We start from the raw sequence: 22,435 nt of genomic DNA, 5'->3' as shown, positions 1-22,435 counted from the left end.
ATTCCTAGACTTGCGTACATGTAAATGATTGTACCAAAACAAGAAACGATGAATATCAAAATGAAAATTCCTCGATTATTACAAGAGATTCCTAGACTTGTGTACATGTAAATGATTGTAAAGGAGATACATGGAAAATAACAGAGAATGTTAGTAACTAGACGGGCTTGTCCTTTTCCCTTAACCATCACAAGAGAACTAAAATGTTTGTATTGTTAATCATAGTAATGCAGAGACAATTAAAAATCACAGGACATGATAAACCTGACCGCTGCTTAAAATAGTTTGGATTAAAATTGGAGAGTAAATAATTGTCACTTCTCATACATTGCTAACTTTTAAGGCCTGTTTCAGTAACTGCTTGCATGAATATGATGCAACAAAATACTGAAATTTACCATGGAAACAGTTTGTGCTAAGCTTCCCTGATTAATCAAAATGCTTAAATACATGAAATGAGATACTGAAAACTGGTGATCCATATTATGTAGCATCTAAAACAAAACTTGATATCATATTTCATTTATCATTGAACTTATGTTACCCTCTTAATTGAACACACACTAAGAAAAAATTTGGTGGAGCAAAATCTTATTACTGCCTATACAATAGAAAAAATGGCAGCCCAAAATTTCAAACTGAAGAAATAAAAATCCATCCATTGTGGTTGACATTCATAACATAGTCTATTGTGACAGCATCCCACATATTACAGATATTATAAGGGAAGCTTCATACAACCACACGTTGAAGTCAGAGTAGGAAGGACATCCAATCTAAAGGATCCTGAGCCACTGGAAATTCTCTACTCAAAACACCATGAAATTGGTGGTAATAATTTAAAATTAGCACTAGGAAATCACATTATTCTCCAAATTTTTGGCTATCTTGGCATGAATAAGCCTATCCAAAATGGCAGGTTCAAGTGGAATTGGGTCCAAACATCGTTCAGCAGCAGCCACACAGACCTGAAATAAACATTAAACACCTTTTAAGTAATGCTAGGATGCAGATGACAATAAAATCATAAGATAAACCTCATTTTCTCAGATGGAAAGTAGCCTATTATCAGCCAAATACACATGTATGTTCTTTCCTTACAAACAGTCCGAAGCTATTATCAGCCAAATACACATGTATGCTCTTTCCTTACAAACAGTCCGAAGCCATTGGCAGATATTTTTCAAACTATACGGTGGAGAATATCGTCTGATGGGGCAACCAGTGGCTTGGTATGTGATTTCCTATTTACTAGAAGCTAGTGAATGTTTCCCAGTGGAAAACTTGATGCACGAGAGAAATATAAAGATAGTGAAAGTGGCCAGTTAAAGTTATGGCAGGATCAACTTAGAGGGTGCCCAAGAGCATTTAACATGTATATATACCACAGATTATGTCTCATTTGCTCATTTTGGCTATCATGCATCATTAGCTCTATGTAAGATTGCATTTATTGCACCATTAAGGGATTTAGCTATAAAAAGTAGGGTGACTTGGAAAAGTGATACGCTACCATTCTTACATATTATTCTGCTCCATTTCAATCAACTTTTGTTGATGTGGTTTGTTATAAGGGATCTGTTGTCTATTTTTGCTGCAGAAACTTATTTCATGCTTATATTCTTGGACTTAGCGAAGGATGGCCTACTCAATTCCATATTTCAGAGTTGACATAGCCTAAATGAGTAATAAATTGCATAACATGTTGTAACTTAGCAATATACTAAAATCAGGGGTCTTTTCAAAGCCCAACATTTCTGGTACAACTGTGATGCGTACTGCACAGTTTTTGCAGTTGTAGAAAATTTATGGGGCTATACCACATAATTTACTTCTCTACATATTTTACATCCAAACAACCTATACCTTTGACTTTGGCAACTGACCTATATCTTGCTTCATTAGCAGATGTGGAGACTTATGACTTTAGATACCAGATTCAAGAACCATATCGCAGTATTTACTGTTTTTCATATTGCATTTCCAACCCTTTTCACCCTTTGGAGTTTGTTAGCATAAATTATTTTCCTAGGGATTGTTAGCATAAATGATATTGTGGACACTTGCTTATTTAGTTGCATATCATTGCACATATATGGCTGGCATCTATCACATGATATGATTATATTATGTAGAAATTATATATTTCCAATGATCCTAGGTAGCAATGCCTTATTTTATGTACGCATGATACCACACCAAGATGGTTAATTACATCTAGAAATGGAAGGTTGCAGAGGGTTTATTATAGTCATATGGACCAACCTAGCTGAGTATGGTAGGTACTTATAGGAGAAATTGAAGCCACTACGATCACAGGATAGGAAACACACCTTTGGAGTGTGATATACGTGCTAGGGTGTCTAGGAAACCATGGTTCCTCATCTTGGCACATAGGCAATAACGAATAGTAACATATTGTATAGTTTCTAGGGTTGTACTGCATGACTCTGTAACTTCTCTGTTGAAGTTTCTAAGTTTACTTAATTTAGAAACCCTTCATGCACTTTTCTTGATTTATTCCTACCTACTTGTTAATTTTTCTTTAACAAGTTATTTACAAAGTAAATACTAAAAATAAACACCAGTGCATGCTAAACATATTACAGATCAGCAACTAAAAGAAACAAAAACAAACACACCACATGACACCATTATTTTTGGACCAATGTCCCCGGAAAAACCCAATGCGGGAAAACCAGTGCAGCGATCTAAGGGTTTTCTTATTAAGCAATATCTGGGTACAAATTGGGTGTCGTAAGTGGCCTACCCAAAAGAGAATTTCCTTAGCAGTTATACCTCACAGTTTGAGAGAAATTTCTTGGTTGAAACCCCGGAAAATCCTTCCGGCAGCTCCTCAGCACAAAACTGCTCCTACAAACCTAGCGTCTGCCCAATTTGGACTGCGTCAGCCCCTCTTTGTCTCACGCCGGCCCTGCGTCAGCCCCAAGAGGCCCTGCGTCAACTCTGGGAGCCTCTGTGTCAGCTACGATGGCCCCTCTGGTGCTCTGCGCAGCACTTGGCTGCCTCTATGTGGCCCTGCGTGAGCCCTCACTCCCTCCTTGGCTGATGCGCTGCTCTCCCAACACAATCTTTGCCTTCTCTGTTTCTCTGTACTCAATGCCCCTCAGTTGCTCTCCCGATCACTGATTCTATCTCTGTTAAAATTGGCAACTAGGGCCAAACTTCATGTGGGTCATCTTATTCATGGCTGATAATATGTTCATTAGATTCCTCTCATCGAGAGGTGTAGGATTGATCTAAAGATCATCCGATTCCGATAAGTATTCATGGAGATATGAATTTATTTTGATTATGGAATTATTATCAAGCCGACCTACAATTCATGTAGGCTCAGAAGCCCAACAGTCGCATCTATTCAAACATCAACAGTTGTGTATAAATACAGGAGGACTTTTCCTCATTTGCACTCACTAATCTCCTCACATCTCCCTCTCTCTACTGCGCAGAAAAGAGTCTCTTCTCTACTGCGCAGAAAAGGGTCTCTCTCTCACACATGTGAAGCCGGAAGTTGCTAAAACTGAAGCTGCAACTGCAGATCCAAACTTTGAACAGCGTGGGCCATCAAACCTCATTTTCTGATATGCGTTGTAGGTTCATCTGAACCTCCTCTGAAGGCTGCAACTTTTGGTGGTGGAATCAAGTCGATCCGATGGACAATTTGCGAGATATCGACTGCCCTAGTTTGAAGGAAGCTGCTGAAACTAAAGCTGCAACTACAGAAGTGAAGTTTGACCTACGTGGACCAGAAGATCTCCTCATTTGAACTGCATTGTAGGTTCCTCTGAACCTCCTCTGAAGGCTGCAACTTTTGGTGGTGGAATCAAGTCGATCCAACAGTCGATTTGTGAGATATCGACTGCCCTAGTTTTGATGATGAAGCCGCTAATGCTGATGCTGCTGATCTAGGGTTTGCTACTGCTGATATAAATCAGATTTATTGTACTATTTCTCTCTGCTGAATTATTGAAGATAAAAGAAGATTTGATCAAAGGGTTTCCCCACATATTGTGGGGTTTGTCCCTGGCTAGCCGCCACATCTTGTGTCTCTTGTCTTGGCTTGTTTTCTGTTGATCGTTTAATGTTCTATCTGCACTTTACTTTATGTACATGTGATTGCTAATCTGTGGAATATAATAAGAAAAAGAAGTAAACTGTTATAAGCATAGAACATACCATAACTTAACATGGGATCAGAGCTGAGGTGAAGACAAAGCCTGAGCAAGAGCAAGAGCAATCACCGAAGAGAAGATTGGCAAGGCTATCCTAAAAGAACTATGGGGTCCTCAACACTCTTTCCTGCCAAAGACAAGCTCCATGAGAAAGCTGACTATCACAGATGGAAGATGTCTATCAATCTAACCCTAGAAGATCAAGGAGTGTTGGACCATGTAAGAGGCAATATTGTTGAGCCTCCATCAAATGCATCCGCTGCTGCCTGGAACAAATGGAAAAATGGAGAAGTCAAAACAAAGAAGATCATCCGGGACTCTATCGACAAGCACTTGGTGGCCTACATCTCTAAACTGGACACCTCCAAGGAAATCTACGATAGACTGGTGAGTTTATTTAAAATCAATGATGCAAATCAAGTTTTGTTTCTTAAAAATTAGCTGAGGGAAATCAAGAAGGGTAAAGATGAGAGCATGCAAGCATACTTCTTAAGAATCACCGAGATCAAGAACGATCTCCTATCTATTGGGGAAACTATTACTGACAAGGAAATGGCACTCACAACTCTTGGAGGATTACCATCCAAATGGTACATGTTCAAGACTACTCTTTTGAACAATAATGTAATTCCTAGTTTCGAGGAATTAATGGCTAGATGCATTCAAGAAGAAACAAGGGTAGAAGAGCAAGAAATGCCCTTGCCTAAAGGTCCTCCTGCTGCTTTTTCTTCTCATGCTAAGAAAGGAAATAATTCCGGGTCTAAATCAAAAAGAAAGGTTGGATCTAAGGGTGGAAGAACAGGACAATGTTATATTTGCAATAAAGCAGGTCACTATGCAAGGGAATGCCCTGATAGAAAGGACTCTCACCGAGATGATGATCAAAATCCCTCCCATGGCAATCAAAGGAATGGCAAATCTAATAGCAAAGGTAAAAGGAGTGGTGGAAATCAAGGAAGAGGGCAACCATTCAAGAAGGCTAGAAATTCCAGGTATGAATCTAACACTATTGACAATAAGCAGGCTGAATATTATCTACCAACTACCCTATCTACTTCTGCTCCTTCGGACTCAATGGGAATTTGGCTCATTGATAGTGGTGCCTCAAGACACTTCACTGGTTACAAAGAAGTACTCCATAATCTGGTAGAGAAAGAAACTAAACTCGAAATAGTCCTTGGAGATGACATGAAATACCCCGTGAAAGGTGTAGGCAATGTTTCTCTCAAATTGAATCAAGGTAATACGATCCACTTACAAGATGTATTTACCTGATCTCAAAAAGAACCTGGTATCCATCTCGGAAATGGAAGACAAAGGCTATAAGGTAACCTTCATCAATGGCAAGGTACGTGCATGGAAAAACAATATTAAAGATACCTTCACTCTTGGGTTTCGAGTTGATTCATTATATCAGGTCGGAGGAAGTCCGCTAGGTGTCATGTCTTGTGACACATCTCATGCCTTGATCGAGAATCAAACCGAAAAGAAGATCAAGATCTTAAGGACTGATAACGGAACTGAATATGAATCTAACGAGTTTCATGACTTTTGTAAAGAGGCTGGCATTAAGAGGGAGACTACTGCACCATATACTCCTAAACGGAATGGTGTGGCGAAAAGGAAGAACTGCACGATTATGGAAGCTGTCCGAGCCATGCTACATGATCAAAGACTTCCGAAGTTTCTATGGGCTGAAGCTGCAAACACCGCTGTATATGTACAAAATCGATGCCCTCATCAAGCATTAGGTTCCAAGACTCCTGAAGAAATGTTCACCGGTAAGAAACCTGATGTTTTTCATTTTAGAATTTTTGGAAGCCTTGTATATTTTCATGTGCCGAAAGAGAAAAGAAATAAATTGGGTGCATCTGGAAAGAAAGGAATTTTCGTAGGCTATGGTGAAAATACTAAAGGCTATAGAATCTATATAGCCGGTCAGAGGGAAGTTGTGATTAGTCATGATGTCACCTTTGACGAAGATATGGCTCTCAGCAAGGTGGACAATCTTTCGACTTTGAGGAGCTCTCAAGAAGCCGACACCAGGAAACCGAAAGAAAAGGATGATGAATCAATGCTTGATGTAGAAGAACCCATGGATCCGATTGATCCTCCTCCACATGAGCCTTCCTCTTTTAGGAAGAGGCCTTCATGGCTTAGGGGGCTACTTGATGATGCTGAAGGACATGCTGCACCCCGAGGAACCTTTCGTGAAAGTAAGAAACCTAACAGGTATCACGAATACTTGACCATCATGAACACGATCATACAAAATAAGCCTTCATCATTCTCAGATGCCGTCAAGCATCAAGTATGGAAGGATGCTATGACCGAAGAATATGAGTCTATTATGAAGAATGATGTCTGGGAAGTAGTTCCCAAACCCCAGGACAAGACAGTTGTTACTTCCAAATGGCTTTACAAGATAAATCATGCAACAGATGGAAGTACGGAAAAGTATAAGGCTCGTTTTGTTGCTCGTGGTTTCTCCCAGAAGGAAGGTATAGACTATGATGAGATATTTTCACCTGTTGCCAGATATATGACCATCTGCTCAATCATAGCCCTTACCGCTTCACAAGGATGGGACCTCCATCAGATGGATGTCAAGACCGTGTTCTTGCATGGTTCGATCAAAGAAGAGGTCTACGCGGAGCAACCTGAAGTATTTGAGATTTATGATCGAAAATCTCATGTATGCAAGTTGAAGAAGGCTCTCATGGGTTGAAGCAAGCACCCCGAGCATGGTACAAGAGGATCAATAGCTACTTGATGAAGTTGGGATTCACTAGGAGTGAAGCCGATCTTAACCTTTACTTTAAGGTTGAAGATGACAAACCTCTCATACTAGTGTTGTATGTGGATGACCTCTTTCTAACAGGGACAGACCCTCTCATTCTCAAATGTAAGAGGGAGTTGGCTTCTGAATTTGAAATGAAGGACCTAGGACTGATGCACTATTTCCTAGGACTTGAAGTGTGGCAGAAGCCAAGGGAAACTTTCCTATCTCAAGGAAAATATGTGTTGAAGATATTGGAAAGATTCGGTATGGTGGCCTGCAAGCTTGTAACTACCCCGATGGAGCTTGACTTCAAGAAGTTAAGCGGTAGTGCTGCTGGACCTATTTTACGAAATGCTACCGAGTATCGACAACTCGTCGGAGCATTAATGTTCTTAGTGAACTCCTGTCCAAATATATGCTTCGCAGTCAACACGTTGAGTCAACATATGGTTGAACCCCACCACATACATTGGATTGGTGTCAAGAATCTGTTGAGATATCTTCGTGGGAAAATCACTTATGGGTTAAGATACACTGCCGGAGATGTGAGACTATTTGGATACACAGATGCTGATTGGGCAGGCAATGTGGAGGACCGTAAGAGCACTTCCGGGTGTTGTTTCTCCTTGGGATCTGCTTCAATATCCTGGATGAGCAGGAAGTAGAAGTCGGTGGCCTTGAGCACCGCCGAAGCAGAGTATATTGCTGCTAGCATGGCCTCCTGTGAGGCAGTCTGGTTGCGAAAGCTCTTTACTGAGCTGTTTGGATTTATATTGGATACCACCATGATCCTTTGTGACAACCAGAGTGGGATTCGTTTGTCAGAGAATCCCATATTTCATGATCGCTCCAAGCATATCGATATCAGGTACCACTATATTCAAGATATGGTGCAATGGGGAGCTATAAGGCTCCAACATATCGGTACAGATGAACAGGTCGCCGACATTCTAACAAAGCCCCTTGGGAAAGTAAAATTCCTGACTTTCCGAGAACAACTTGGAGTTGTTCAAAGACCCTCCAATGAGGGTCCTGTATGATGCATTGAGCTCTAGAAGCTCCAGGGGGGTGCGGGGTACTTCTTGGAGCAGCATATGACCACAGGATGATTCACTATCCCCTAGTGGCATACATGTACACCCCGTGGCGACATTGTAGCAGGATTGGTGTGTTCTCCTGTGAGGCCTGGATTGATGTGTTCTCCATGGCGATTGTAGCAAGATTGATGTGTTCTCCTATGAGGCCTGGATTGATTAAGTTCTCCTATCGAGACATCCTACCCATGCAGTCTGGGACTCAAGGGAAGTACCTCTCATTTGATCAATGAGCAGGGAAATGAAGTTAGGGACCATAGTAGTATCAATGGATGCATCGTTGTATTTACCGTACTCCCTACACTAGGATGACCTCCATTGATCTGGGATCAATGATACTAGTCTGGGACCAGTGGTAGGAGTGGTACATTCTATGACACTGACTTCGGGTCGGTTTTTAATAGTGGTACGCACTCTGAGACTGACTTTGAGTTAGTGCAGGATGTTACTGGTCTGGGACTAGTGGTAGGAGTTGTACTCACTATGATGCTGACTTCGGGTTGGTTGAGACTGGTCTAGGACTAGTGGTACATACTCCAAGACTGACTTTGAGTCAGTATGATACATTCTCAATCATTTCTTCTTCATAATTCAGACAAAAGGAGAGCAGAACAGAACAAAGCAGAGCAGAGCATAACAGAGTAGAGCCGTACAGATTAGTACAGGGCAGAACAAGACAAAGCAGAATAGGCAGAATAGAGCAGAGTAGGGCAAGGGACAGGCTGTACAGGGCAGTGCATTGATGGATGAATAGAAGCAACCAACAGATAGATTGCAGATGAAGTTCTCCCTAGTTTAGAGGGAGTGTTAAAATTGGCAACTAGGGCCAAACTTCATGTGGGTAATCTTATTCATGGCTAATAATATGTTCATTAGATTCCTCTCGTCGAGAGGTGTAGGATTGATCTAAAGATCATCCGATTCCGATAAGTATTCATGGAGATATGAATTTATTTTGATTATGGAATTGTTATCAAGCCGACCTACAACTCATGTAGGCTCAGAAGCCCAACAGTCGCATCTATTCAGACATCAACAGTTGTGTATAAATACAAGAGGACTTTTCCTCATTTGCACTCACTCATCTCATCACATCTCTCTCTCTCTATTGCACAGAAAAGAGTCTCTTCTCTACTGCGCAGAAAAGGGTCTCTCTCTCACACATGTGAAGCTAGAAGCTGCTGAAACTGAAGCTGCAACTGCAGATCCAAACTTTGACCAGTGTGGACAATCAAACCTCCTCTTCTAATCTGTGTTGTAGATTCATCTAAACCTCCTCTGAAGATTGCAACTTTTGGTGGTGGAATCAAGTCGATCCGACGGACGGTTTGCGAGATATCGACTACCCTAGTTTGAAGGAAGCTGTTGAAACTGAAGCTACAACTGCAGAAGTGAAGTTTGACCTGCGTGGACCAGAAGATCTCCTCATCTGAACTGCGTTGTAGGTTCATCTGAACCTCCTCTGAAGGCTGCAACTTTTGGTGGTGGAATCAAGCCGATCCGACGGTCGGTTTGTGAGATATCGACTACCCTAGTTTTGATGATGAATCCGCTAATGCTGATGCTGCTGATCTAGGGTTTTCTACTACTGATATAAATCAGATTTATTGTACTATTTCTCTCTGCTGAATTATTGAAGATAAAAGAAGATTTGATCAAAGGGTTTCCCCACATATTGTGGGGTTTGTCTCTAGCTAGCCACCACATCTTGTGTCTCTTGTCTTGGCTTTTTTTCTGTCGATCGTTTAATGTTCTATCTGCACTTTACTTTATGTACATGTGATTGCTAATCTGTGCAATATAATAAGAAAAAGAAGTGAACTGTTATAAGCATAGAACATACCATAATTTAACAATCTCTCTTAACAAACCCCGCTCTAGAGAATAGAATGACTGATCATCTGGGGTATTCTCCAAGTGACCCTCAAGCCTCTTCTTATACTTTTCTCGTTGACATATCAACGACCGAGATTAAGTCCCTAATCAACAACTAAGATTAGATCTGGCTTGATCCATGTCTTTTGGACCACTCTAACACAGATTCATATTAATACTCATTAATATTTTATTTTCCCTAAGTTTAAACTTAGGGACTCCATTAAAAATATTAATTATTTTAATATCTCCTGATCTATTAAAAATCTGCCCAAACCCTTTCTGGGTATTGGAGATCTCATGTGCCCCAACCTCTCCACCAAATTTCATGGCCAGAGCACATCTGATGCTACCCCAAATCAACACTCCCTCTTAGTGAGGACTGTGCTCTAGCAATACTCCTCACTGAATATTACTCTAATCATCTGGGATTGGTACTTGCACTGATGCTAGGCCTTCCTGCCCAACATCCTTTGCATTGTTGCCTCCTGTGCTGCTGCCCATGGTTATTCCACTGCCACTACTGCATTTGTACGACAACTCCCTCTGCATCCGTGCTGCTGCTGGTCTTTTCTCCCAGCACTGCATTCGCACTACACCTCCTCTGATCATGCTGCATCATGATGGCCACTGCTACACTGCAACTCAGTTACTGAGAAGTAAGTAACTGATCTCCCAACTAACCTCCTTGTTGGGCTAGAAACACCCACTGATGCTGAAGCTCCCTCTGCCGCTGACAAGTGCTCCCTCTCTCTGACCTCTGCACTGCTGCAACAACTCCCTGCATCTCGCACCATTGCACACCTTGTTGTGCCTTCCTGCACTGGTGCAACACTCCTGTGCCTCTCGCACTGCTGCAGCCTGCTAGCTCTGCGCTGTCTTGGGACTCCTGCATTGCAGCTCTCTCTGCCGCTCCATCCACATCCGTCTCGACCCACTCGACCAGTCCTGCTACACCTCGTCGGGGCTCCTGTAACAAGGTCTAATCCAAGAGGCCAGGTACCTCGAGGATCCTGCCCCTCATCGCTTGTAGTCCACTTGACTACAGCTTGATGTCTCCCCACTTCTGCTCAAGTGGCGTGTGTGCATTCATGGCACAATCATCGTCTGTCAAAACTTCCATCTCTGCCTGTGCTGGCGCTGCCTTAGTCTCGAAAGACTCTCCCTTACTCTTCTTCCTTGGGCACTGGGTCGCATAGTGACCCATCTCCCCACAATGGAAGCACTTGATCTTGGAGAGATCTTTCTTCTTCTGCTTCTCCTACCTTCCCTCAGATGCTAGGGCCACATCCTCGTCCTCCTGCTTGACCTTGATCCCTTTTTTGTCGCTACCTGTCTTTGACTGCCGTCTGATCTCTTCCTGGCGAAGAGCTACCCACATCTCGTCCCAAGGTAGGAGAGTCCCTCTGCCCAGGATGCTCTAGACAAACACTTCCCACTCTTCTGAGACAACATTTAGGGCTGTCCTCACCATAAGCTCCTGATCTGACGTCACTCCTATAGCATTCCACTGATCTCGTATCTCATTCAGTCCTCCAAGGAAGGAGTCAATCGTTTGACCCTTCTTCATATGATATGACCTCATCTGGTTCTCGAGCAACATTCTTCTCTACACAGATGTATGTTGGTACAGGTTCTTGAGAGCCTCCCACATCTCAATTGTCGTTTCCTTCTCGGCTATATGTGATACCACATGATCCTTGACCCCGTGAAGGATAATGCACTTGGCCCTCGCCATCGCCTCCTCGTACTTGTCGTTATCATTGGGATCGACTGGGATAGCTATAATCTTCAAGGCGAAGTTTTTGACACGATTCCTGTCAAGCACTGATAAGATTCTGGCCTTCCAGACTGCGAAGCTCGATGCTCCGTCTAGTTTATCTTGGTCTCTTACCCCGTGTAGTGCCATGACGCTTCTCTACTTCCCTCCTGGAAGTTCTCTATTCGACTCCTCTAAGTCTCTACTTCCCATCTATAAGTTCTCTTTTGGACTCCCTCTGAGTCTTGATTTCCCTCCTGGAAATCCTTCTATCGCTTGTCAAGATGCCCCCTACTCTGATCGTCTTGTGCAACTGCACTGTTGATCTTGGTTCCTTGGCTAGAAACCCTCGGTAACAACTCCTCTAGCCCTGCTCTGTCAGGTACTGTTTGGACTACAGTACCTCACTAGCTCCACTCTGCAATATTCCTGCAGCCTTCTAGTCCCCAGCAACTGCATCTTTGTGAACTGCGTCAACCCTTCTCTGCCTCACACTACCTCTGTGTCACCCTGGATGGGTCTACATCAACCCTGGGATGCCCTACGTCAACCCTCTGGTCCTTTGCGTCAGCAACACTGGCCTCCCTGAGGCTCTATGCAATTCTCGACTTCTTTTGCGTGGCTCTGGCTGGCTCTGCATCACACTTCCTTGGCTTCTGTGCTGCTAGAAACAACTTCTGTCACCTCGGGACAACTATTTTCTGTTGCTATTGCTCCACTTGGCTGATATCTCTTAGTCCTCCTGCGATCTGCAATCACGCTCTGATACCATGTTGAAGTTTCTAAGTTTACTTAATTTAGAAACCCTTCATGCACTTTTCCTAATTTATTCCTACCTACTTGTTAATTTTTCTTTAAGAAGTTATTTACAAAGTAAATACTGAAAATAAACACCAGTGCATGCTTAACATATTACAGATCAGCAACTAAAAGAAACAAGAACAAACACACCACATGACACCATTATTTTTGGACCAATGTCCCCGGAAAAACCCAATGTGGGAAAACTGGTGTAGCTATCTGAGGGTTTTCTTATTAAGCAATATCAAAGTACAATCTGGGTGTCGTAGCTGGCCTACCCAACAGGGAATTTCCTTAGCAGCTATACCTCACAGTTTGAGAGAAATATCCTAGCTGAAACCCCGGAAAATCCTTCCGACAGCTCCTTAGCACAAAACTGCTCCTGCAACCCCAACGTCTCCCCAATCTGGACTACGTTAGCCCCTCTCTGTCTCACGCTGGCCCTGCATCAACCCCTCTTGGCTTGCTTTAGCCCCAAGAGGCCCTACGTCAGCTCTAGGAGCCTCTGTGTCAACTATGTTGGCCCCTCTGGTGCTCTGCGCGGCACTTGGCTGCCTCTGCGTGGCCCTGCGTGAGCCCTTGCTAGCTCTGCGTCACCCTCCTTGGCTGATGCGCTGCTCTCCCGGCACAATCTCTGCCTTCTTTGTTTTTCTGTACTCAATGCCCCTCAACTACTCTCCTGATCACTGATTCTATCTCTCTTAGCAAACCCCGCTCTAGGGAATAGAATGATTGATCCTCTGGTGTATTCTCCAAGTGACCCTCTAGGCTCTTCTTATACTTTTCTCGTTGACATATCAACGGCCGAGATTAAGTCCCTAATCAACGGCTAAAATTAGATCTGGCTTGATCCATGTCTTTTGGACCACTCTAACACAGATTGATATTAATACTCATTAATATTTTATTTTCCCTAAGTTTAAACTTAGGGACTCCATTAGAAATATTAATTATTTTAATATCTCCTGATCTGTTTAGAATCTGCCCAAACCCTTTCTGGGTATTGGAGATCTCATGTGCCCCAACTTCTCCACCAAATTTCGTGGCTAGAGCACATCCGATGCAACCCCAAATCAACATTCTCCACATATTCTACAAAGAATAAGCATCTTTAATTGGGAATTTTAGCATCTGACCTATATATTTTATATCAAATGATAGCAAATGCGATTGTGTAGATCAGAACCACAACAGAGTATTTCCTTATTACATTTCAACATTCTTCATGCTATTGTAATTTGTGGGACTAGTATAAATGTTAGGTCACTTGACACTGGGACACGAGACACACAAATACGAGAGTCTGGCATGAGACACAGAGACCCCTCGGAACATGACACAGCACACGCCCACACCCACACACACACACACACACACACACTATATATATATATATATATATATATATATATATATATATAACAGATATTACACAAATTCTCATGATGATACAAATTCAATCATACATGTACATTGTAACATTATGCATACAATCATGATTCATCAATGATACAAGTTTACAACTAGCACTTACTACTAAATCAATGACGAATACTATAAATTGACATTGGACAAACACAAGAAATTAACCATAAACTGCAATTTTTTTCATCAAGTCATCAAAACCAAAATGTATTACATAGGTACTGAGTCCTGAGGACTCCTGACTAGGAATGCCAACGACAAATAGCAAATACAAAACAAGGTAGACACTAGAACCTGAGACCATAGAACAGGAAGGAAGAATCTCATAGGTTGTTGCCAACAAGCTATAACCTATGCCTATATCTCATCAACATCAAAATTAGCATGAGTACGCAACTACTCTCTTTTGCATCCTCCTCCTATGTATCCAATGTAATCTTTGCATTTGTTGGTGTGGAGGATGAACCATCAAGAGTTTCACCATCATCAAAAGTGATAGGCTCTAGCACTGGCTCATTAATATCCAAATTGGCCAATGCCCCTTTCCTCTTGCCCTTGATTAAGCCATGAATGTTGTAAAATAAAGAAAAAATGCAATGTTGTAACATTGTGCATGTAAACAAAATGGATAGGTAGACTATCATAGCAAAACTAGAAAAAATGGAAGGGGCATCCACTTACTTGTAGCTTGAATCACCTCCAAAACGCTCCTATCTCCTTCATTGGTCGCTCCCACAGTGCCACAACACCCAACCAGCGAATGCAAATGGACAAATGCGGCCCAATTCCAGCTTTTATCAAGCACGCGGGTCACTTTTTGATGGACACATGACTGAAAATTGTGATTCTCTCTAGGCACAAATCAAACTCCTTGACACGAATCCCAAAATTCAGAAACGCACCAACAACGAATCAGACACGTCTCAGTAGTGAAACGTGTCCGACATGTTGGATTTGCAACACGTGGGGGGAAGGGGATGAATCCGGTGACTTAGTATGAATGATATTTTGGCAACTTGTTTATTTTGATGTTTGAAGTTGTTACACATGATATGTTGTTATGGTTTATTAATGATAGTCTAGTTTCCATGTCCTTTTCTGATGACTACGGTAGGATGTGATTATGGGATTAAGTGCTTACTTATTTGCAATAGTGTTATTTCTATTTTATGCATGAATGATATAATGAGTGATAGGTGGACCTACTGGTAGTTGATTAAGTCTAAAATGCTTTGTGGACATGAAGAATCATAGATTCATAATGGGTTCATGCTCATTACAACTTACACAAACCAACTTAGCTAGTAGAAATTGTATTTGCCTATTGCATATTGTGCCACAATGATCATAGGAGAGGCTACATCATTAGAGTATAGTCTATGCCTTACAATGTCTAGAACACCATGCTTACAGACCTTGCCATATTGTGAGTAATAACATAGTTGAGATACCCTTGACTATGATGACCAAGAACTCTTAAGCATGTCAACTAGCCCTGATGTGAGTATTTGGCTCAATACACTTCAAAACACATTTAATATTGACCAGTCACTACTTGCCATACTCTTGTGTATGACAAGTATGGAAACTCACCTACCTTGCCAAGTCTTAGCATGGCTACTGCGAGTAAGATAAATGTTGATTTTTCAAGTGGAACAGATACAACCACAAATTTCTGAAATATTGATAATTACTTCTAATGATATATTATCTTCTTTTAACAATTACAATTTATCATTATACAATTACATTGCAGAAATTAAACCATAAAACCATAATGGTAGTAGAGATCATAATGCACAAAGAGAACACAAGATTTGCCCTTGGAAAACCCACTTAAAGGAAAAATCCAACAACCTTAGAAAAATTCTTCAGTTCAACAAGAGATACATCAATGTTGTTAGTCAACTATGCCAACAAGCTAATGGTCAAACCAAGTCTCTAGCCCTCAAGTCCAGCTTCCGAATCTGAACTACAACTTAGCCTGATCCAATATGCCCTAGGACGAAATTTGATCTCTGGAATATGCCCAGAAACTCATAAATTCCAATCTGCCCAAAAATTCAGCCTGCCTAGAATACGTTGCCCAGAAACACATGTGCAAGCTAGAGAAAGAGATGCGAGAGAGAGAGAGAGAGAGAGAGAGAAATGATCTTCGTCCTTCTTGTACTTCTTGATCTTTACTTGGATGCCTACAACTTGTCTTTCTTCTGTGAGATCGAATGGTGCTCTTGTGGAGGAGGTCAAATGCTTTTATATTGATGTTTTTCCTTCACAAATGGGTGTGTCTCTTCACTAGGGCCAACTTGACTGTCTTGGAGCCAAAAATTCAAAATTCAAATTTCAAAATTTTCTCTTTTAAACCCAACATGAAAAGCATGTCTTACAATAATTCTTTCAAAGGCTAAATAATCAAAATGACATGAAGAACATGTCTTACAAATTGCAAGGGCTAAAATATAAATTATGAAGACTAACCATAGCTACAAAATTGAACACTCCCACTTAGCTAAGGAGATATTCATAATGACTAGATAGATGTTCTTCTTGTGAACAAATTTCTCTAAGAAAAGGCTATAGCAAATCATCATCAATCAACTACCATAATTCTGGCCAGATAAATTGACACATGGTAGGATAATAGCATCTACAAACTACTATAATTTTGGTCAAGTATCTATGACACATCATAGATCAACAACATCACTTGGGCTGTGATATATCTGGTCAGCACCTCTGACACATGGTGCAACCTCACCATAATTATGGTTAGTACTCTTGACACACACATCATTAGCATCAACTAGTCACCATAATTTTGGTCTATTTGACACATGGTATACAGACTAGTCTTGGTTCACCATCATTCTGGTCAATACTGGACACATGGTGTGTTGGGTCTCTATAATACTAGTGATTACCCCATTACTATTGTAGTTATACCCCCTATTTATATTGTTGTGCCCCTATTACCCCCATAGAATCCCTCTATTGTTATTTTTGTGGCTTTATATTATTATTGTTAGGTCGGCTGGATTATATTGTGACTCCTTAGACTCCTATATATAGAAAGGAGGTTTTGTCATTTGTATCATCGAAGAATTGTTCATTTATGTAATGTAAAGGAGGTTGCCCCCTCGAAGAGGCTGAATTCTAAGGCGTGGATCTCTCTTTTCTATCTTTTTGTGAGCTGGTTTCATAACATTTGGTATCAGAGCTTTGGATTCTAGGGTTTCGCTGCTCCAAACAGGTCATCGTGGCATTTTCGCTATAACTTTTTTTCTGTGACGTTTCAGAAGTCGCAAAAAAACCCATTTGAGAAGAAATCGCGTTGAACCTTGGGTTCGAATTTCAGAGCTTTTCGCGCGATATTTGCAGAGATATGATCTGAGGAAGTTGGTCTTTTTGCAGACTCCTGAATTACATTCAAAACAGGTGACCTGGGGAAAATCATCATAACTTTCTCTCTGGGGATCGGATTGAAATTTCGTAAGAAGGTACAGAAAGAGGACGGACTGTAGTTTCTTGTATGTGTGTTTCAGATTCAAAGGTTGAAACAGGGACTCGTGGCACGTCGTACAAGTTTACTCTACTGAACCAGTCTAAAAGCAAGTCACTGTGGGAGATTTCACATAACTCTTCCTTGGAGAATCCAATTTGGCTCAGACTTGTGGCATTGGAAAGAGGACACAGAAGGCTACTACAGGTAGCAATTTCAGAATTGGATGATCCAAAATTACAGAGATACATCAGATTCAATATCAGGCTTCTATAAAGTGAAAAAAGGTGTGTAGTTTTTTTTTTAAATTTTTGTGTAAGCTTGGTTTAACGGAATTCAAAGGGCATAGTAAAGCATTATTATCGGTAACTGATGCCCCGAGGAAAGAAAATGCAAACACCTAGTAAGGAACCTGAAAGCTCTAGCATGACTCATGAAGAAGAGGAAGAAATGCTACATGATATATCAAAATTACAAGAACAAGTGCAACAAATGTCACGCTCACAAAAGCTAACAGAAGCTAAGGTAAATGGCGTGGAATCTAAGATAAAGGGCATGGAAGATAAGATGGAGGATTCGATGGCAAATTTGAAGATAGATTTGAAGACAGACATGGAAGAATTGAAGAAGTTGCTACAAGAAAGGGTCACTAATGGTGAAAAGGTAGTAAAGGAAACTCATGATGAGAACAAAAGAAATGTTAATCATGATTCCATAGACTCTAATGTTGGATCGAAGACTCACCATGTTCCAAAAATCGATATGAGGAAGTTTGATGGCAAGGATCCCGCCACATGGATATTACAGATGGAGCAATTCTTCGATCTCAATAATGTGCAAAACACACAAAAGGTACGTATGGCAACTTTATATTTGGAACCAAATCAGTTTGTATGGTATCAATGGCTTTGTTCTCGTAAACAATTTATCACTTGGGCAATTTTTACGGAAGAATTGATAGCACATTATGAGGATACAAAAAGCAACACTTTTTTTAGCCAATTGATAAGTCTCAAACAAAAGGGTTCAATAATGGAGCACATTGAGGAGTTCCAAAAATTGAACATAAGGGTAAAAGATATTCCAGAGGAGCATAGGATTGATGTGTTCATAGGGTCTTTAAAGGATAATATCCAACATGATGTGCGCCTTTGGGAACCTGATTCATTAGAGAAGGCATTCAGGTTAGCAAGAAAAATGGAAAGCAAAATTATGGCAACTAGGAAGCATACCATTCACAACTATAAAGACGGAAGTGTTGTTGCCCATAGTCTTCCACAACCTACAAGGTTGACACCACAACAATTGGAAGAAAAAAGAGCAAAAGGGCTTTGTTACAATTGTGATAGCAAATACACAAAAGGTCATAAGTGTGCTGAGAAGAAATTATTCTACATAGATTGTGAAGAGGAAGAAGAAAAGGAGCAAGAAAGGTCAAAAGAAGAGGATATATTCCAGGAACAAAGCCTAGATGAAGAACAAATAAATCCGACCATATCTTGTAATGCATTGGCGGGAATTACCACTCCTCAAACCATCAAGATAGAAGGACAAATCAAGAAGAAAAAGGTAATAGTGTTGATTGATTCAGGAAGCACCCACAATTTTATTCATTGTAGGGTAGCAAAAGAATTGAATTGCTTCCTATATCCAGCACCAGAGTGTCAAGTGATGATTGCAAATGGAGGAACAATAAATTGTTCTGGAAAGTGCCATAATATCAAGCTATCCATGGGAGAATATGTATTGACTAGCCCAATGCTTTCCATTCCAATGGGAGGTGCTGATGTTGTACTAGGAGTCCAATGGCTACAATCCTTGGGTACAATAGCTTTTAATTTTCAAGAACTTTTCATGAAATTTTCTGTGGAAGGAAAGGAAGTTGAATTAAGGGGTATTGCAGGGAAACCAGGAAAGATAATCAGCTCTAATGGCATGACAAAGCTTCTAAAAAAGGAGCAAAGAGGTGTAATTGCACAATTATGTTCGCTAGATGTTTCCACATTGGAATCATCTATTTCTCCAGATCTCCAAAAAGTCCTGGACAATCATTCCAAGGTATTTGAGACTCCCAAAGGTCTCCCACCTATGCGTGATCATGATCATGCTATTCATCTGATTCCAGGAAGTGTTCCTCCAAACATCAGGCCGTACAGATATCCATATGTCCAAAAAAGTGAAATTGAACGTATGGTTGCAGAAATGCTAGAGGCTGGTATAATTCAACCGAGTCAAAGTTCTTTCTCAGCTCCAGTAGTATTGGTGCACAAGAAGGATGGATCATGGCGCATGTGTCCAGATTATAGGGAGCTCAACAAGCTCACTATTAAAGATAAGTTCCCCATTCCTGTTATTGATGAATTACTGGATGAATTGCATGGATCAATTTACTTCACCAAGTTGGATCTTCGTTCGGGATATCATCAAATCAGAATGAAGATTGAAGACATTCCGAAAACGGCATTTAGAACTCATGAGGGTCATTATGAATTTTTGGTCATGCCTTTTGGCCTTACCAATGCACCTTCAACATTTCAAGGTTTGATGAATTCAATTTTCAAACCATTCCTTAGAAAATTTGTGTTAGTATTTTTTGATGATATACTAATCTACAGCAAGTCTTGGAAGGATCATGTTGAACATGTTGACAGGGTGCTACAACTATTGGAGGAGAAACAATTATATGCAAAAAGATCCAAATGTTTCTTTGGAGTCCAGGAGGTGGAATATTTGGGTCATATTGTATCTCATGAAGGAGTTAAGGTAGACCCTAGCAAAATTAAAGCCATTAAGGAATGGAAAATCCCCACATCCATAAAGCATCTGCGAGGATTTCTTGGGTTGACAGGGTATTATCGCAAGTTTGTTAAGAATTATGGGAGAATAGCAGCACCTCTAACAACATTATTGAAGAAAGATTCATTTTCATGGACTTCGGAAGCAACAAAGGCCTTTGAACATCTTAAAGAGGCAATGTGCCAAGCACCGGTCTTAGCTACACCGGACTTCACAAAAACCTTTATTGTGGAATGTGATGCTTCAGGAAATGGAATTGGTGCTGTTCTAATGCAAGATGAAAGACCCATTGCTTTTGAAAGTCGTCCAATCAAGGGAAAGTTTTTAAGCAAAGCTATTTATGAGAAGGAAATGTTGGCAATACTCCATGCACTTAAGAAATGGCGACCCTACCTAATGGGAAGACACTTCAAGGTAAAAACGGATCATGATAGCCTTAAATACTTTTTAGAACAAAGATTATCCTCTGAAGAGCAACAAAAGTGGGTCACAAAGATGTTGGGTTATGACTTTGAAATCATCTACAAAAAAGGGAAGCAAAATGTGGTGGCAGATGCACTCTCAAGAAAGGATGAGGATGTGGAAGCATTGTTGTGTGCCATTTCTATTATCCAACCAGATTGGATAAACGAAGCAAGGGAGGAATGGAAGAATGACGAAGAAGTGTGGGCACTTATTCGAAAGCTACAACAAGATTCCAGTACTTCTGATACATTTAGCTGGCAAAATGATTCGTTATGGTACAAAGATCGCTTATACCTCTGTAAGAATTCCCAGCTAAAACAAAAGATTCTTATGGAATTGCACACTTCTCCCTTAGGAGGGCACTCAGGATTTTTAAAAACTTACCACAGGGTTAAGAAGGAATTTTTTGGGATGGCCTTAAATCAGATATTCAAAAGTTTGTGGCGGAATGTTTGGTTTGCCAGCAAAATAAAGTTGAAACAATTAAGACACCAGGTCTATTACAACCTTTATCCATTCCAAGCCAACGTTGGGAGGAGGTTTCAATGGATTTTATCACAGGTTTACCCAAGTCTGAGGGAAAGAGTGTCATCATGGTGGTAGTTGACAGACTTACCAAGTATGCACACTTTTGTGCATTATCACATCCATTTAAAGCCAGTACAGTTTCTACTGCATTTATGGAAACAGTTCAAAAGCTACATGGAAACCCAAAGATTATTGTAAGTGACAGAGATCCCATTTTCACTGGAAATTTTTGGACAGAATTATTTTCTTGTCTTGGTACTCAGTTAGCTCATAGCTCATCTTATCATCCTCAATCTGATGGGCAAACTGAGATAGTAAACAAATGTTTGGAAGGATATCTTCGTTGCTTTGTATCTGATAAACAGACACAATGGGTCAAATGGTTGCCTCTGGCTGAATGGTGGTATAACACTTCCTTCCATACAGCAACAAAAATGACCCCATTTATGGCACTTTATGGGTATCAACCACCATCCATCACATCATATTTAAGAGAAAATTCTAAGGTTCAGGCAGTGGAACATCACATCGAACATCAACAACAAGTCCTCCAACTCTTAAAGGATAACCTCGTGTTGGCACAAAATAGAATGAAACAACAGGCAGATCAACATCGCAGTGAAAGAAGTTTTGATGTAGGTGATTGGGTATTCCTACGGCTACAACCATATAAGCAAATGTCCCTAAAGCAAGCTAAGAAGGATAATAAATTATCACCAAAGTATTATGGTCCGTACAAGGTGTTGGAAAAGATTGGTACTATGGCATACAAATTGGAGCTTCCTGCAGCTTCTCGATTGCACCCAGTTTTCCATGTTTCATGTTTAAAGAAGGTTATAGGTGACAAGCTCCCAATTCAAACAATATTGCCAGAACTTGACGAGGAAGGAAAAATTATATTGGAACCGGAAGCAGTCACAGAAACAAGAACTCGACAGCTACGAAATCGATCAATTTCAGAGTATCTTATCAAGTGGAAGAACTTATCCGCTGAAGATTCCACATGGGAGGATGAGAATTTTATGCAGAAGTATCCAGAACTGCTCAAGCGTTGAGGACAACACTTTTTTGAAGGAGAGGGGCATGTTGGGTCCCTATAATACTAGTGATTACCCCATTACTATTGTAGTTATACCCCTTATTTATATTGTTGTGCCCCTATTACCCCCATATTGTTATTTCTGTGCCCCATAGAATCCCTCTATTGTTATTTTTGTG

The 22,435-nt window shown here is 40.8% G+C and overlaps 1 protein-coding gene across 1 annotated transcript in view; it reads right to left on the bottom strand.

The window, feature by feature from the left end:
- Positions 1-495: 495 nt before the first annotated feature.
- Positions 496-22,435, bottom strand: part of LOC149231707 (Vps51/Vps67 family (components of vesicular transport) protein) — a 285,059-nt gene continuing 263,119 nt past the window's right edge. The window contains exon 18 of the mRNA XM_089381720.1: positions 496-968. Coding sequence (XP_089237846.1) covers positions 852-968 — 117 coding nt within the window. The 3' untranslated portion in view covers positions 496-851. The remainder of the gene's footprint in view (positions 969-22,435) is intronic.

This window comes from Pinus tabuliformis, chromosome J, assembly GCF_031772625.1.
Source record: "Pinus tabuliformis cultivar Carrire ecotype Pingquan chromosome J, CPIR1, whole genome shotgun sequence".
NCBI classification, from domain to species: domain Eukaryota; kingdom Viridiplantae; phylum Streptophyta; class Pinopsida; order Pinales; family Pinaceae; genus Pinus; species Pinus tabuliformis.
The sequence above is the reverse complement of the archived record's forward strand: the minus strand, read 5'-3'. Positions and strand labels throughout refer to the sequence as shown.